This window comes from Diorhabda carinulata, chromosome X (assembly GCF_026250575.1).
Source record: "Diorhabda carinulata isolate Delta chromosome X, icDioCari1.1, whole genome shotgun sequence".
NCBI classification, from domain to species: domain Eukaryota; kingdom Metazoa; phylum Arthropoda; class Insecta; order Coleoptera; family Chrysomelidae; genus Diorhabda; species Diorhabda carinulata.
In genome coordinates this window covers 26070792-26087097 of record NC_079472.1, presented here as the reverse complement: position 1 = coordinate 26087097, position 16306 = coordinate 26070792, and the positions used below count along the sequence as shown (strand labels likewise).

The 16306-nt window shown below is 31.9% G+C and overlaps 1 protein-coding gene across 2 annotated transcripts; it reads right to left on the bottom strand.

Annotated features, from left to right (window-relative positions):
• Positions 1-3840: 3840 nt before the first annotated feature.
• Positions 3841-16112, bottom strand: LOC130901925 (pickpocket protein 28-like). 2 transcript variants are annotated; one of them, XM_057813624.1, is made up of 10 exons: positions 15566-16112; positions 11554-11787; positions 10826-10925; positions 9525-9676; positions 8826-9018; positions 7993-8263; positions 5914-5973; positions 4376-4544; positions 4080-4307; positions 3841-4004 (listed from the first exon to the last, which is right to left on the bottom strand). In XM_057813624.1, the coding sequence occupies exons 1-9, from the start codon at positions 15763-15765 to the stop codon at positions 4082-4084; spliced, it is 1605 nt and encodes a 534-aa protein (XP_057669607.1). In that variant the 5' UTR covers positions 15766-16112; the 3' UTR covers positions 3841-4004; positions 4080-4081. The 2 variants fall into 2 exon arrangements, with proteins under 2 accessions (XP_057669607.1, XP_057669606.1); XM_057813623.1 differs by having other exon boundaries at positions 3841-4307; positions 15566-15903.
• Positions 16113-16306: the final 194 nt, after the last annotated feature.

Here is a 16306-nt window from a genome sequence, read left to right as displayed (position 1 = left end):
CAAAAATATGAAATTAGTATGAATAAATAATTAGTTTTTTAATTTATATTCGATATCTAAAATAATTGACGCTACTCATTTTTCAGTATGTGAATAATATAACCCGGTAGGTTATATAACGAAAGGTAAATGTTCAATGGGAAAAGGTAAATGTTTATTCATAACTTGATAATACATTTTGGGTTCCCAACTTTTTCATAATTACTGTATTATTAAGTCTCAAAAAGCATTCCAATTTGTGTGAGTTTTGAATTATTTATAATACGAGGGTTATCTGCAAAGTTTTCGATTTAACAAAAACCATACAGATTGGCAATTACAGGAATAAATGTAAAATAGCTTCGCCCATCAATGCGCCTTGTATGGATGATTTTGGTATGGGTTAGTATGGTCTCTCAAGCAGTACGCTTAACAACTATTGTCAGTTCTATTGTTCTGTTAGATAGTGAAGAGGTCTACGTGGGTACCTACTAACATTGTTTTTACTGGATACCGAGAAAAATATTTATTGGTGCAAAATAAAGATATTATTATTCTTACAGTCATATAAAATGGAATTCAAATCTTCAACATTTTCTACTCCAAACAAAAAAAGAAAAATTTTATATTTTTAGACGAAACGTATAAATATCTATTGTTTTGATTAATTTAGTGAATAAATATTTTATCTGTTTTAATGCTTTCGAAGGATTTGAATCCCTGTTTGACATACATCCTTGTATTGTTCTAACAGATATTAATCAATATATTATTAAACAGTAATAAATACTATAAATACCTTCATTTACGTCTCCTGAATAATTAAAGAATGTTACTTAATATATATTTTATTCTGGGGTAGAGAATTTAGTACTTTGATTATTTACCTCACTAATTCACCAAGCGCACATTTCTCGACATTCACTCCTGTATTTGCCAAACTATAATCATTTCTAGTTTTCAACATGGTCTCCTTTTAAATCTCCAGCGATGCTCTTTTATATTTATTTTAGCCCGTCCAAATAATAGTTGTCGTATTTCTTCTAAAAATAGGCGATAACATATACGATAACGTCTCTACTGCAAGTGTAGTGAAGTTTTCAAACAGGAAAAAGTCGCTCGGGAGAAGATCTGGTGAAAACGGTGGGTGCTCAACCCATTCGGAGTGAAATTTTTGAGTTTTAGGCAAGACAATCACTGCAGCGTTATACTGTTAACTTTCGTAAGCTAGTGTTTGTGTTAAAGATATTCAGTATGGTTAGGTTAGGTCATATTTTATATAATTTGTACTTAAATTAGTATTCTTATTAACCTACCATACTGATTTTATAATAATAATGTAAGTTATCAGCATTAAAAAAAATTATAAAAACACATATATATTACTCTGCCCAAAATGCGATAGGAATAACTCATAAAGCACGGTCAATTTTATTATTTCATTTGTTTTTATCACTTTGCCTACAATTTTTTAAAGTCTTAAATTATGAATAGAGCCCTATCTTAGTCCACATTATATCCATTGTTGCATTTTAGCTTTTTCACTACTTGAACTGGAAATACACAAACACGTACCAAATTATTAATAAGTCGTAAACGAAGCCTACCTTTGTCTCTTACTTTATAACACATAGCTGCGCCGCAGGCTCTCAAATTGTGAGGTTTTTGTGTACAAATAATGTAGCTGGTTAATTCCATTTTTAGTTTATTAGATTTTAATTTATCTGTGTAGATAATTTATCTATTTATTTAATTTCTATTTAATTATCTATTTATTTATATTTATTTAATTTATCTTTTTCGTAGATAATCATTTAGCGCGTAATTATCAAAAAAAAAAATTCATCAATTGCTTCCTATTATTTTAAATCCACCGGACAGACTTTGTCCTGTCTTAACGATGGATATTGAATTCGAATTGGTTTAGGAATCGATCGGTCAACTGATTTAAAATTTATTCCAAATAAACCACATTCTAGACAAACTTTTTTTGCGATTTCTCAAAATCTACCGGCCAAATCGGTCCAAATTGTAATTAAAATCTTATTTCGTTATAAACAGATCTGGTGGGCCATAATGACGTACATACGACATAGCATCCTGAGCATATTCATGCATATGTCGCGGACTTCTGACATAAGTTTCTGTACGAATAGTTGTTCTACCTACATTCTGTACGTTTCCATCAGCATTGATGTCATTCCGTAGATGAATGTATTCTTCAGAACACAGTTTTGCCTGGTTCAACCTGATAAATGTCAATCGCTCAGTTTCAACTTTCACGTACATTTCCACAGCATATCGGTGGAAGAGACGCCGACATTTTAAGATATGATTGTCCTCATTTTCCCAAACCATCAGTCTATTTGAATAATAATTTATTGAAGTAATTTTTTTGTTAGTTTCGGAACCTGTAACAGGACTTATCATCTTCAATTAAAAATGATATCCATCGTGTTTCGGATACACGCTGCAGTTGATTGGTACGCCAATGTAAAACAATCTATCGGTTTTCTAAATTTTCAACCACGACGACAATAGTGATTTCGTCAATTGTTGGCGCATTAAAACATCCCGCGTGTTCTCCTAATCGCGTCTTATCAGCTTTGATGACAATTTTTTGATTTTTAGACGGCATGCGGTCCAAAGCGGTCAATAATAATGCAACCAATTCGTTGTTGATGAAAAAACGTTTGGAGTTGTCCTGCTGAATCGACCATAAAATAACTTTTGTTGTGTTATGTTTTGTTATTTGTAGTCACTATTCGGTGTTGGCAATAAGCAACCTGTTAAATGATATATTTGACCGCGAATCTTGATAAAATTTTCTTAAATAACTTTTGTTGCACCAAATTACGTCATTTGAGAACAATTATTGTATTGCTGCATATGAGTCAAACAATGTTTCTGGACCATTTCCGGAAACCAATGAATGCAATGGTTCTGGTAGCGGTACCAATGGCGTCAATTTGACTTGATAGCTCGCGCAACACAATCCATGAGCTCCATTATTAAACTTAAATACTTTGCAATATTGGCATACAACGTTCATTGGTCCAATAGCAACGATTTGCTATGAACTGTACTCGATTTCCACGTTATAATTGAATGCAGCTAGATAGCTTCATATAACTTCATTCCAAGCTTCGCGTTGCTCGTCAGTTTGAATTTTATTCTACTTTTTAACCGAGTATAGGACTTGTTTTGTTAGTAACGTTCATGTTAGTCTATCCAAACTTACCAAAACTCCATATTAAAATGAACTTTTTGATATTAGGTGTAATTGCTCTCAACTAACCGTGATGTACACTAAGAAATTCTAAGTTTTCTTACATCCTTTTTGTGGGAAATAATATATTAATTATTTTACATGTATTTTTTATCAATAAAATCGAAGCATTTGTTTTAAACGACATTCACTTTTTTTACATCCTCTTTGATGATATTTGCAGCACACATTCTGTCAATTATATGTTGAACGTCAAAAAAGTTTTATTTCCCAAAGCGCTAAGGTTAGATTAGAAATTAGTATTCTTTAAAAAGTATTCTTGAATTTTTTAATTTTCTGCACCATTTTTTAAATTTTTTCTTTTTAAGAACCTTCGTCTGACAATAATCAACAGAAAAAAAATAGGGAAATCGGTCCAGCCATTCACTCGTAATGGTGTAACCAAGACAAATAGGGATTCATTTTCATATATATATATATATATATATATATATATATATATATATATATATATATATATATATTTATATAAATATATATATATATATATATATATATATATATAAAAAATTATGTGGAACTCCTATACCATGAAGATAAATGCTGGTCAGTTTTCTTTTCCCACATTACAATTTTTTTCTTCATTTAATTTGATTTATTGAAGATTTAACATTCATTTGTATTCACAACCACATAAAAAAATTTACTTGTAGTGAAATCTGTAGTGAAGTATTATTTGCTTCTGGTATAGTCAATCTTACCAGTTTGTCTTCTGGAATGTAATGCCTCAAGCAACCTGAAAAGAAAATGTCAATCATAGTTATCATTTAAATAATTGATAATATTCAATGTAATCCTTTTAGTAAATTACTTTCAGTTTTCAGGACCAGTCCATCTTCGAAATAACCGGAAATTACAAAAGAGCCTAATTGATAGGAAATACACAATTTCTGCTGCTGACAATAGAGAAAATCCTGTAAATAATCCCAAAAGTCCTCCAAAATTTGCCAGAAAATCGGTAGGGCCATACAATTCATTCCTTTCTGAAGTTAAGAATGAATCTTGTTTGAAATATATATTGAGCCTCGCATAATGTGTCCTGAAACAATAATATATAAATAATTTACTTGTTATGCTCTAATGAAGAAAATTTTCATATACTCATACCTATTAAAATAAGGACTGTTTGTTGTAGTGGGCTTCGTTTCATGATACCAAGGTGATTGAGATGGTTCAACTTGGTAAGTTATATCAGTACAAAGTGGTTTGCAATCGCAAAAGAAATCCATTCCTTCTTGAAATATCTGAATTTCAAGCTGTTGCTCTTTAAGAGCCACTGTAATTATAAATCCGATAATAAGTAACGTTACCTGTATAAAATTCTCGATTCTATTTTTATTTTTTGAGGTTAAGCCCTGCTTGACAATTTTTAACCTAATTTGAGTTTTTAAAAAACAGTGGTGCTTGCAAACTTTACATAAAATCAATTTTTTTTGACGTTTAAGTCGCAAACCTCGTAACTCCTTAGTCCCAAATTTTACAGAAGACGAAAAAGTTAACGATGAAAAAAATTGAATGAAGACATGACCTGATTTTTTTTAATAAAGGTTTGATAAACAGTTACAAGTAATTTAACAGGTGTGCTATTTGTTATAAACAAAATGGCGGTCTAGAGTTGAGAAGTTTTCTATTTAGACATTTAAATTGTGACGGATTTTTTGAGCCTTTACGAATTTTTCTGTTAGATGCGTTCAGAAATTATCTATGTAATGGTAACAAAATGTTGATATAGAGGGTAAAGTTGTTCAGATTCAGCATTTAGACGAATATATCAAATTTTAAAAATTAGTCAACTATAATTTTCATTTTCATCATTTTAATTCACTAAATATTGTCAGATTTACATCTCTCAATAAGTCGTGTGACTGACACACGAATGCCATTGTCAAATCCATATGACGTTTAGAAGTGTGTTAATTTATCATTACTTCTTGATGAAAAAATACTGTACACGCTCAGCAATGAATCACATTTTTTGTATCAATATCACTTCATTCCGAAATTAAAACGATAATAATCTGAGTGGACTGCAGTGGACAGTGAACCACGTCAGAAGAGTCCAAAGGCATAACAGTCAGCTGGGAAGGTTACAGCTTCAGTATTTTGGGATACGCATGGAATATTGTTCAACGACTATCTCCAAAAGGGAGAGACAAACAATAGCGACTAATACATAGAGTTGCTGAATCGTTTGAATGCAAAAATCAAGGAAAAACGACCTCATATGTCGAGGAAAAAACCACTGTTATACCAAGACCAAGCACCGATTCACAACTATTAAACGGAATTAACTTCGAATTGCTTCTTCATCCCCCGTTCAGTCCAGATCTGGGCCCCTAGAGACTATTGGCTATTCGCTGATCTCAAATGAAGAAGCAATTGCTGAAACTGAAGCCTATTTTGAAGCAAGACAAATCCTTCTACAAGCACGGCATCGCGAAGTTAGAGAAGCGGTGGAATGATTGTATTGCTCTTGAAGGAGATTTCATTGATGAATAAAATCGATTTTTGTCAAAAAAATGTGTTTTTCTTAGATAGTCACACAACTTATTAAGTGATGTGGTAGAATTATGAGGAATAATTATACTGAGACAAAATCATGTATATTCTGGAATAATTTTCAATTAATGAAATATTATACTCACATTCTGCTTTTTTAACACACCCTAATTTAGCGTTACCACATATTCGGGTGCCATTTTCCCCTAAAAATAAAAACGTTTGCTAAATTCTGATTGTTCCATTTTCACAGATTTCATGTAGAACATATAAATATTATTCATGGAATATGAGGTATATGTTTTGTTCAGGAGTCAGATTTTGTGGCACCAACTTCGCACAGACTTTTGTCATGTAAAATTTTTCTATCCGTTTCTTTATCGGCGTTTACAGCCTCGGATTCTCATTAGATATCTGTACGCATAATTTGGTTGATTTTGTTCACTGTTTTCGAAGTTGAAACAGTCACAGGGCGACCTGGGCGCTGGTGTCTTCAGTGCTCTCTCGGCTCTCACTAAAAAATACACGCACGAGATAAAGAATTGTCCCCATAGTCCTCTTGCAACAATTTTAAGCACTCAGTCGGACTTTTTTCAACTTAACGAGAAATTTGAAATTGGTGCGTTGCTCCTGCTTTTCGGCAAGGGAAAACACGTTCGGTTCAAACTACTACTGCACAAATACTATAATAGTGACGGAAACTTCGTCGTCGTTTTTTACCCCAGCCGTCTAGGGCGCCCTCTAGGGGCACAGTCTCGTTATTTAATAGCCAGACCTCGTATTATGATAAAGCTTCCGGAACGAGTAATTTCGATACATACTTTATATTACACTCACAGTTTAACAGCATACAAATATGTTTTCTTAATTATCCATTGGTAATACAGTTTAAACTGAATTATAAAAATATTTCAATACAAAGAATCATGAATTATATCATCACATAAAATCTTGTTTATTAGGTCTGGCTCTATACATAAAAGAGCCAAAGCATTTGATATTTCTGTAGAAATTACAAAACTCGTCTTTCCGTGTAATTTTGTGAGTCGAAAAAAAAAGTCTGCCGCCATAGGCTACAGCCTACTCAGCCTGCTGGTAAATCCACCAATGGCGTGAGCGAAGTTATCGAATTTTCAGTGATCAGTGATTAGTAGAGATTCCATAGCGAGAGCACAGAGTAAACTTACGGTTTTACTTAAGCTTCCACAGATATCCACATCATTTTTCATAGTGCACTTGATCATGTCTTTCTATCAACTGTCTCACCCATCTTCTGATCATTGAATCACTCACAGAAGATTCGCGAATTTCGCAGATTTGTCGATACATTTCATTTGGTTTCACATTCTTTGCAGGCGGCGGCTTTTTCAATTAAGGCTGGCATAAAGAAGCACTACAAAGAACACGTGGAAAGCAGCTATCTGAAAATGGATACATTTTTTCTACTTCCGCGCAAGCCTGGAACTGGGATCGCAGCGCTACTGCTGATAAAAATAGAATCGAAACTTCATAGATATACCTCGGATTTCAGTATCCATCAGATTCAAAAAAGACATAATACATATATTTTCGATCTAATAAGGACTAACCAATCGTTAAAATATCACACATCTTATATATTAAAAAAATTGATGATTTCCATTCCGAGTCCGTTCAGGCGTTCTCCCCAACCAATTTGCTAAATTGTTTTTTTCAATGAAAGGTATTGATGCTCAGATCAGCCATCAACCATCGGATTTCATCCAATTTTAACCATTCTCAAATTATACTCAAATGCGATTTCCCCCTGTACATAACTTATGGGAGTTTTTCACATACACACGTTCTATCCTCAATATCTCAGGTTCTATTCTAGATAGAGACTTCGTTTTGGTTTAAGAACACTCGCTGAAACATTCTCTTTCTTTTGAGTTTTTAAACACTTAAATCGATTGAGTTGGAGAGGAGCTAGGCGCGTTTTTGGCAATTTTTCTACATTCAAAGATCTATATCTCAGGTTCTAATATAGCTACAGAGTTCGTTCTTTTCTATTATAATGATTTCTGATACTTATTTAATGGATTCGATGCGAATGAAAGCCGCGGGTAAAAGCTAGTTAATTAATAAAATTAGGGTCTACCAATTTTTTAATTTCAATCAGTCTCGATTATCAATAATATACTATGAACAATATTTTTAGTGGTACAAATCTTTTGTTCGAAATAAGAATGGATCCTAATACTTACTGGGCATATGAAAACTGACACATCCACAATATTTTAATGTGAAATTGGTTATACACTCCAATTTACAATTTCTTGGAGCATAAATTTGAAAATATTTTAAATGTTTTTCTGTGGAAAAATAACATTCTCGCGCTTTAGGACTGTATTGTTTCACTTTTGCCGAAGTAGACATAACCACAGGAGATACCACTGCATTCATAACTGTATCAAAAGGCACCGTGAAGTACTGTTGTCTCACTTGAGGAATGGAAAAAGGGGCGTGAACGGTTACCTGAAAATTTTAGAACTATGAGATTAATCAAAATTTTTGTTCACACTAAAGTGAACGACAGATAATGAATATTTAGGAATTAATGGAAAGGGAAATAAATCCCAAAAAATCAGTTGTATATTCAAAGTTTCATCGGTTCTTATAAATGAATAAAATAGTTTACACCGCGTCGACTTTGCTCTAGTTTACCAAGCTTGGAACAACCTAAATTCGAGCACAAATAAACCATGCCAGAGTAGTTGACCGACTAGAACACTTTGGCCTCATCTAATGCTACATTTATACGCTTACTGAAGCCTGAAGTCTAAAAGCCTTTAGAAGCGTGAAGTCGTCTCGTCTTTAGCGTTTTCATTGACATATTACTATGAGAAATTTGAACAAAAACAAAAGTTCAACAAAGAGAATGGTTTAAACAAAGTGTCCGCTACTTTCCTTTTATCTTTGTGCTTTACGTCCTCCGGATACCTTATGCACGATTCACTTTGATATGCCTCGAGAAAGGCCACAATAGTAGTGGTTTAACCAACTACTATTATTTCGTGAAAATAGTATTATTACTCACACTAAAGCCTTGAACATGTTTGGCACATAAGTGATCCAAATCACTATAACTGTTGTGAAGAATAACATCAAGAGAATTTTCAGCTCCAGCTAAATACGCTCGAAAAGGTCGGATGATGCCATTTCCGCCTGAATAGCCTTTTTCAACAGTCCAATTGGTTTCGTAGGCAATAAACTCATCATAAAATTGAACTCTGAAAATAAAACAAGCTAGAGTCTGTTTCGTAGTATGTTAATTTATATCTTTATAAAGCGTCTTTATAAAGTAAAAAAAGAGAGGCTCTGGTTGATACAAGAAGAATAATTTTATTTTTGGACATTTTTGTAACATGGAGGGATTGGTTGAGGAAAATACGTTTGTTTAATATTGATAATGGAATAGTACCAATTACAAGAGTTTTCTTGTTTAAAAATTACAATTCATTCATCACTTTATTAACCTATTAACTACCATGAAAATCAAAAAAAATTTCGTCTAGAACCAATATAATTAGCTAAGAAGGAATCGATTGGTGTTTTGTATAAAAGATTAGCAAAAAATAAGACAGTAATTTTCAAGTGCAAGTGTAGTTAATTGTACGTAAATAATTAGATGTTTCAATATTAAAACAGTAATGTAGTCTGTTGAGATGGCTCCAAAAAGAGATGTAGAGAAAAAGAGAAAATTTATTGCTTGAAATGGATATACTGTTATACTTACACGTTATTCCTATAAATATGTTGACGCTCTAGCATGTTGAAGGTAAAACAAATACTTTGATCTAGAATTATTGGTGAAAAAAACCAACTGCACTGACCAGGAGATTCCATGAATGAACAATTTTCCATAAATTGATCAACAGGGATCTTAATCTGAAATTTAATGAGTGATTTTGGAAAATAGAGTTTAAATTATTAGGGAAATACTTAGAACCGATATTGGGATCAAGGAAAGATTTGATACAACCAGTGTCTATGAGAAGTTTAAGAGGAGGGTTTGATAAATGCTATGTACAAACTTTCTGTTTGTACATAGCATTTATTTCAGCCCTTCTCATACGGCTCGTAGAATTGTATTTCTAGATATTAATCGTTGTAAGTAGTTTCATCTTCGAATCCGTTAATATCATAATCATAGCTTTGTTTGCATATTTGATGTTGAATCATTCTTCGGCTGCAAATCTTGGTAGGTTTTGTTGTTATTGAGGTCTCTAAAATATGGGAAATTTGGAACTCATGTAAAATTAAGTCATAGTTAATTCTCCATTAATAATTACTTCTTCTGGCAAGAAGAAGAAGTAGAGGGGTGGCTAGTTAATTAGATATCGAAGACAGTAAATTCTCGTTATTGATTAGTTCCCAACCTCTTTCCAAATATATTACTAGTTGTTTTCCAAGTATTCACGTTTAAAAAATCTGGAGTTTGCAATTTGTAGAAATACTGATATTCTTAATGAAAACTATCTAAAATTATTCGAGAAACACCACTTCTGTATAAATTCCAGCTGCTAACATTTTTTGGTATATTTTTATGAAAAAGAAAAAATAATATTAACTGCTATTACAACAATTAGAAAGTGAAGTGTTTTGTTGAAAAGTGAAAGAGTATTTTAAACAATTCCATTTTAATTCATCGGGATTAATATTGCAAGTGTTTCAACTGAAACGTGATCTTCAGGTCTCTCAAAGGAATTAAAATTATGTTTTTTTTTTTGGTTAGATACTGATATACAAACATCGATGATTTAATCTGCAAAATGGTATCCGATGAATTCATAACCAAATATATGAAGCATATTCAGACAAATCGAAAATTATAATTCATTGAATATGGATAAATTAACTCAATGAAACACATTTTTCAAATTAATTTTCATTTCAAGTGAAACTGAATACCGTCCTATGTAAAACGAATATTTGATTTGGGTTTAATATGGAATCGAAGGTTTGGCATTGCAAAATGAATAATCGCTTTTGAAAACGTGCACAAATGACATAATCAACCATCAGAAATTTTATTACCTCATCTAATGCTTCATAGATATCATCCGTGAAATATGTTTCATTTTTGAACAGTTTATTAGAACCACAAACATAGGACATGTACTTGCCATATCGTTTCCTTAAACATAAAAAATAAGTTATATTATCCTTCATATATCGTATGAAAATTTTTTATTGTGAAATAATCATGCTCATGCAACAATCACATGAGTCGAATAAAGTGCTTTATATACGAATTGCATGATTTATTAAATTTACCCACTCTCCTCTTTGGAATGTATAACTGCCACCTAAAAATAATTATTACTAAATAAGTAGAAAAATAAGAAATGGCATCAACGCGACTTGAACCTGGGACCTCCCGCATGTGAGCCTCGTACTCTAGCCACTACACGGAGACCTCAATAATACGTTTTTTTCACTCACTACTGCTCAAAGTATGTTTCTTTAAGCACCAGGACGTAAAGTTTTACGCATTCGAAAGTGTGTCTGAAGTATGTACTTTATGCACGGTAGTAGAAAAATTTATTTATTTTTCACTGGCTTCCTGCAGCACTCAAAAACATCTCAGAATTATAATTTTCAGAATTATTTAGATACTTGTAGTAGTGAAAATCCTTTAAACCAACAACCCAATATTTATTAAGCGAATATCAGAAATTTATGAATAGACAATTTAGAAATATTAAAAATATACCACTAATTATTTTTGATATGTATTGTTAAGTTTTTGCGTATATACTCACTCTTGTTCAGTTCGATTGTGAGGTCTCGTCAAGAAGTCGGTATAATTAAATAAACTTTTTTTTGCTTTTGTTATAGGACAAATTGTAATAGCAGGAAAGGGAATAGTATAGATGGGAGATTCCTTAGTTGCAAAGGAAACAATGATCGGACTTTCATTATATTTTGCATAAATTTTACTAATCATGTAACCACATGAGCACAAAGCACATGTTATCACTATCAACCATAATAATCTGCAAAAAAAATAGATTCATTTATCTACTACAGAAATTATAAAGCGTAGAATAATAAATTTGGTATTACAGTGAATCTGCAAACAGATTCCAATCCAACGTTATAATGCGCATATATCTTTACATTGTTTGTTTTTTTTTTATTAGTTTTCATAAAGTTATTTAGATTTTAATGCATTTCTTGCATACTATTTTTTTATCATTCCAAACTATTAACTTTCGTGCAAAGGATAAAACGACAAATCTTTCGCGAGCATGGATACGGAAATGGAGAAAAGTGATAATAAAATTATAAAAATGGGAGATATATGGGGTATTCCGAGAGTTGATGCAAAAAGTTCGAGAGTGAATAGATGACGTGAAAATAATGCTGTGACATAAAAAAATTTTCTCATACGAATTCTCGTTTTTGAGTTATAGGCTTGTAAAGCTCCGAAATCAGAACTTATCTTAAGTATTTTCTTTTTCTAAATTATACATTCGAACATTATTAGTTTTTATTGGATATTTATTTATTTATCTATTAGTTCTCCAAGAAATGTTGTATTTAATACCTCTTGTAAGTACTTTCAATAAATATTAAAAATTTATGATCGTTTTCTTTAGAATGCATCTGTATGGAGAACAATTTCCATGGCTTGTAGAACAATCTGAAAATCTACATATCTCCCAAACCATAAATTTTACATTACGGTTTGTTAATTATTGGGCATTAGCCGCCCCTGTACTTCAGATAGTAGTTCGTAATATAATTCATAATAATCGAATGTATAATTTAGAAAATATGCTTAAATATAAGTTCTGATTTCACAACTTTGAAGGCCTATAACTCAGAAACGAGAGGTCGTATGAGAAAATTCTTCTTCATGTCGCAGTTATCTACTTACACCCGAATTTTTTGCATCAATTCTCGTAACACTCTGTATAAAATAACGAGGGAAATTAAAAGAAGAGAGAGAAGTAATAAACTTGGAATATAGCATATAAAAATAAAAAAGAAGTAACCAACATAAAAATAGTAAATAACAAAATATAATGCTATAAGTGACAAAACCACATAGTCTGCTAACAATTTTAAGAAATGACGTTGAGAATACATATATGAAAATATTTTAAAGGAGAAGTCTAAAAAGCTGCGAAAAATGCAGGGGGGTCACAGAAATATAGGATCAAAGCACTGGTGGACAGATATATAGAATATATATATATATATATATATATATATATATATATATATATATATATATATATATAGAAATAATATATATATATATATATATATATATATATATAGAAATAATAGGAATACATGTAAAAGATATTTAAATAAGAGAGACAAGGAAAACTTAGGAAAATACAAGTTAGAAGAACAAAGATCAAAAAACTGATTAGGAAAAGAAGTATATTCAGAAAGACATCGGACCGAAACTGACAACAATAAACAGAGATAATCGAAAGTTTCTCCATGATGAAGAAATAACTGGAACGAGAAAAACATAGCCCTGAAGAATATAAAAGCATTAAGGCAGAGCTATCACGAAGGAAGACTTATTTATGGAAATCTGATGAGAATACTTCAAAGAACTAATGATTGTACAAGACGAAATTGAAAAAAAGAGAAAAGGGCGAACAAACGAAAAAGGAAATCACACTAAAACAGATACAAAATGAAATTGGTTAAGCCAAGTATGGAAAGGAACGAGGACATGACAGTCGACAAAAGAAATGATAAAAGCGCTACTCAAAAGGCTATGAAGTACTTACAACATCTTATGAATAATATAATGGAAACCACGACAGCCCCCAAAGACTGGCAAATAGGAATCTCTTAACCAATATACAAAAAATGGATAGCTAGGAATATAACAACAAATTAAATTAAAAGATTAAGGGAAAAATGAACTCTAGGAAACATTCGACCCAATAGTAGGACACAAGACGCCACAGTTATAATGAAACAAACTTCGGAAAAAACAAGAAAACGAAGTTTATATATGTCAGCATCTCATTATTACGACTTTTACTTCCTCTAAATAGTCAAGTTTGGTCATCTTTACGAAGCATCGGCGACTCCGAAACACCACCGCGCTCATTCTGAAGACCTGACTAAATCATTCAATCTTATAACTCACGCTTCCTGGGAATTCCTCGTTCATGGGGAACAATTGCAAGCCCCAATACCTATCACGAAGGAGGTTCAGAGGGTTACCCGGATCGCTCTCCAGGGAGGACACGCAAATTATTTCAATGTAGCGCGCGTGCGGCTCTGAACATCTAATGGCATCACAAACCTGTTATTGCTCAATCTCATGCAGCTAGAAGCCGCCTGTCCCTCTAAGAAGAATTATTTGTACGCCGACAGTAAAAACCGCGAACGGCAAGATCCGAAACTCAATACCTATGGGACTTTGGGATGTCGAAATACTCCTAGTTAGCAGGTTAGAGTCTCGTTCGTTATCGGAATTAATCAGACAAATCGCTCCACCAACTAAGAATGGCCATGCACCACCACTCACCGAATCAAGAAAGAGCTCTCAATCTATCAATCCTTCCGGTATCCAAGCCTGGTGAGGTTTCCCGTGTTGGGCAGCAACAAAAATTACGTATAAACGCAATACGAAACGTTAATAAGATTTTAAACAAACGAAGGAGTGATACAAGGTTGCATATTAAGTCCATTACTATGCACAGCAATATTAGATGTACTCATAAAAGAAACAAAGAACAGATTAAAAAGTTACAATAACGGAAATATGCTATGTTTATGATATAGTCATATTCGCAGAAAACGAAGGAACCCTAAATCTCACACTCAAACTGCACAAAGAAACACTGAAAAAATACACCATAAACATAAACATAAACAGAAATAAAACCAAGGCGATCATCATAAGCACAGAAACCCATGGTTCCGAAATTTGGACAACTACCGAAAAACATAAGAAAAAGGTACAAAAATTTAAATACGCAAAAACGGAGAGGAATACAGAAAATTATTGAATACGTAACCTGCAGAAGAACACACAGAAGAAAATCAACAAAGACATATGAAATCAAGGAAAACCTGGATAAACGATATCAACACATCTACTTCGAATAGTGGAAAGAAATTAGTACCGCAAACAAAGGATCAAACTAAAAGAAGAAAAGAAAGAGACGCAATCTCCACGACTTAACCCATAATGGTAGAAAGAGAGAAGGATGGAGTAATCAAATTTTATGCAACGAACTTTATTCTAGAATCCTTCATAAATTACTCACTATTGTATCACTATTATTATTTCTTATTATCGGTTTCTCAGCTTAACTAACCCAACTAACCATAACATTCTCGAAATCAGTTTCCAAGTCAGTGAAATCGGGCATTTCAGAATTATCGGATGAATAAAAATTATTTTACTCAAAAATGTTAACAATAAAAAAATGATTTTTATCGTAAACAGACAACCTTCAGAGAACAAACATGATTGTTAATAGTGATGAAGAAAAAGTGAATATGAAATGAAAGAATAACTAACAGATCAAAAAGAGCAATAAAAGATAGAATGGAGAATAGAAAATTATAGAATAATTTAAATTAATAAAGATATATTATTTAAATACGAAGTTTTTGTCAGTTACCTGTATTAATTACAGAATAAATAAATACTCTGTATACAATTTAATACTACATTTAGGTTTATAAGTAACCCTGTCAATATTTAGCGATATCTTCACAAGACAATTTGTTTGTTAAAATTAGAACTGAAAATATTAACAATAAAATGTTTATACGTACCGTTCTCCTAATGAACGTTTTTCCGCCAAATATTTAAATCCATGAATACTAGTACTATCACAATATTCATCAAAGTATTTCTCACATCCATTTTGACATGTACACTTTTTATTCTTTGTATTTCTAGATCCTCTCGACATTCCCATGTTCATTTTGGCAACTTTCAATTCCGTTTGAAGCGGGAGAAATATTTTTAGCATTAACTGGGTTACTAATTGTTATATTTGCATTCTATCGTGTGTGTGTGTCCGTTCAAATGCTTGTGATAATTTGTCAAAGATATTGTTTTTAGTCCAGTCTTTTTGTGAAAGTTTAATTTTTCTGAAAAAAAAACTGCGGCAATTTGCATTTCATTGTAGTAGACAAGTGAATTATTTTTTAACAACGATTGATGCTTTCTATATTCACACTTTGCACATATAAAGTCTTTTAAAATCTTATCAGTAGTTTATAATAACAAAAAAACAAAATTACAAAAAGCTTCAATACCAATGACTGATAACTAAGTTCAAAACGAGCTACTGATCATTCACCAACACATAATAATGATAATCGTGTTGGGAATGCCAGGAATTGTTGATATAGGTATACCAGTTCAAACTCATTTAGGTAATTGATTCATGTGAAAATGTATAAACAGAATCCCATTTGAGAAATTGCTTCAGCTAGATCAAATATTCACTCTTCAAAGACACGTATAATAAAATTAATGGAAAAAATATATATAAATTGATATCAATA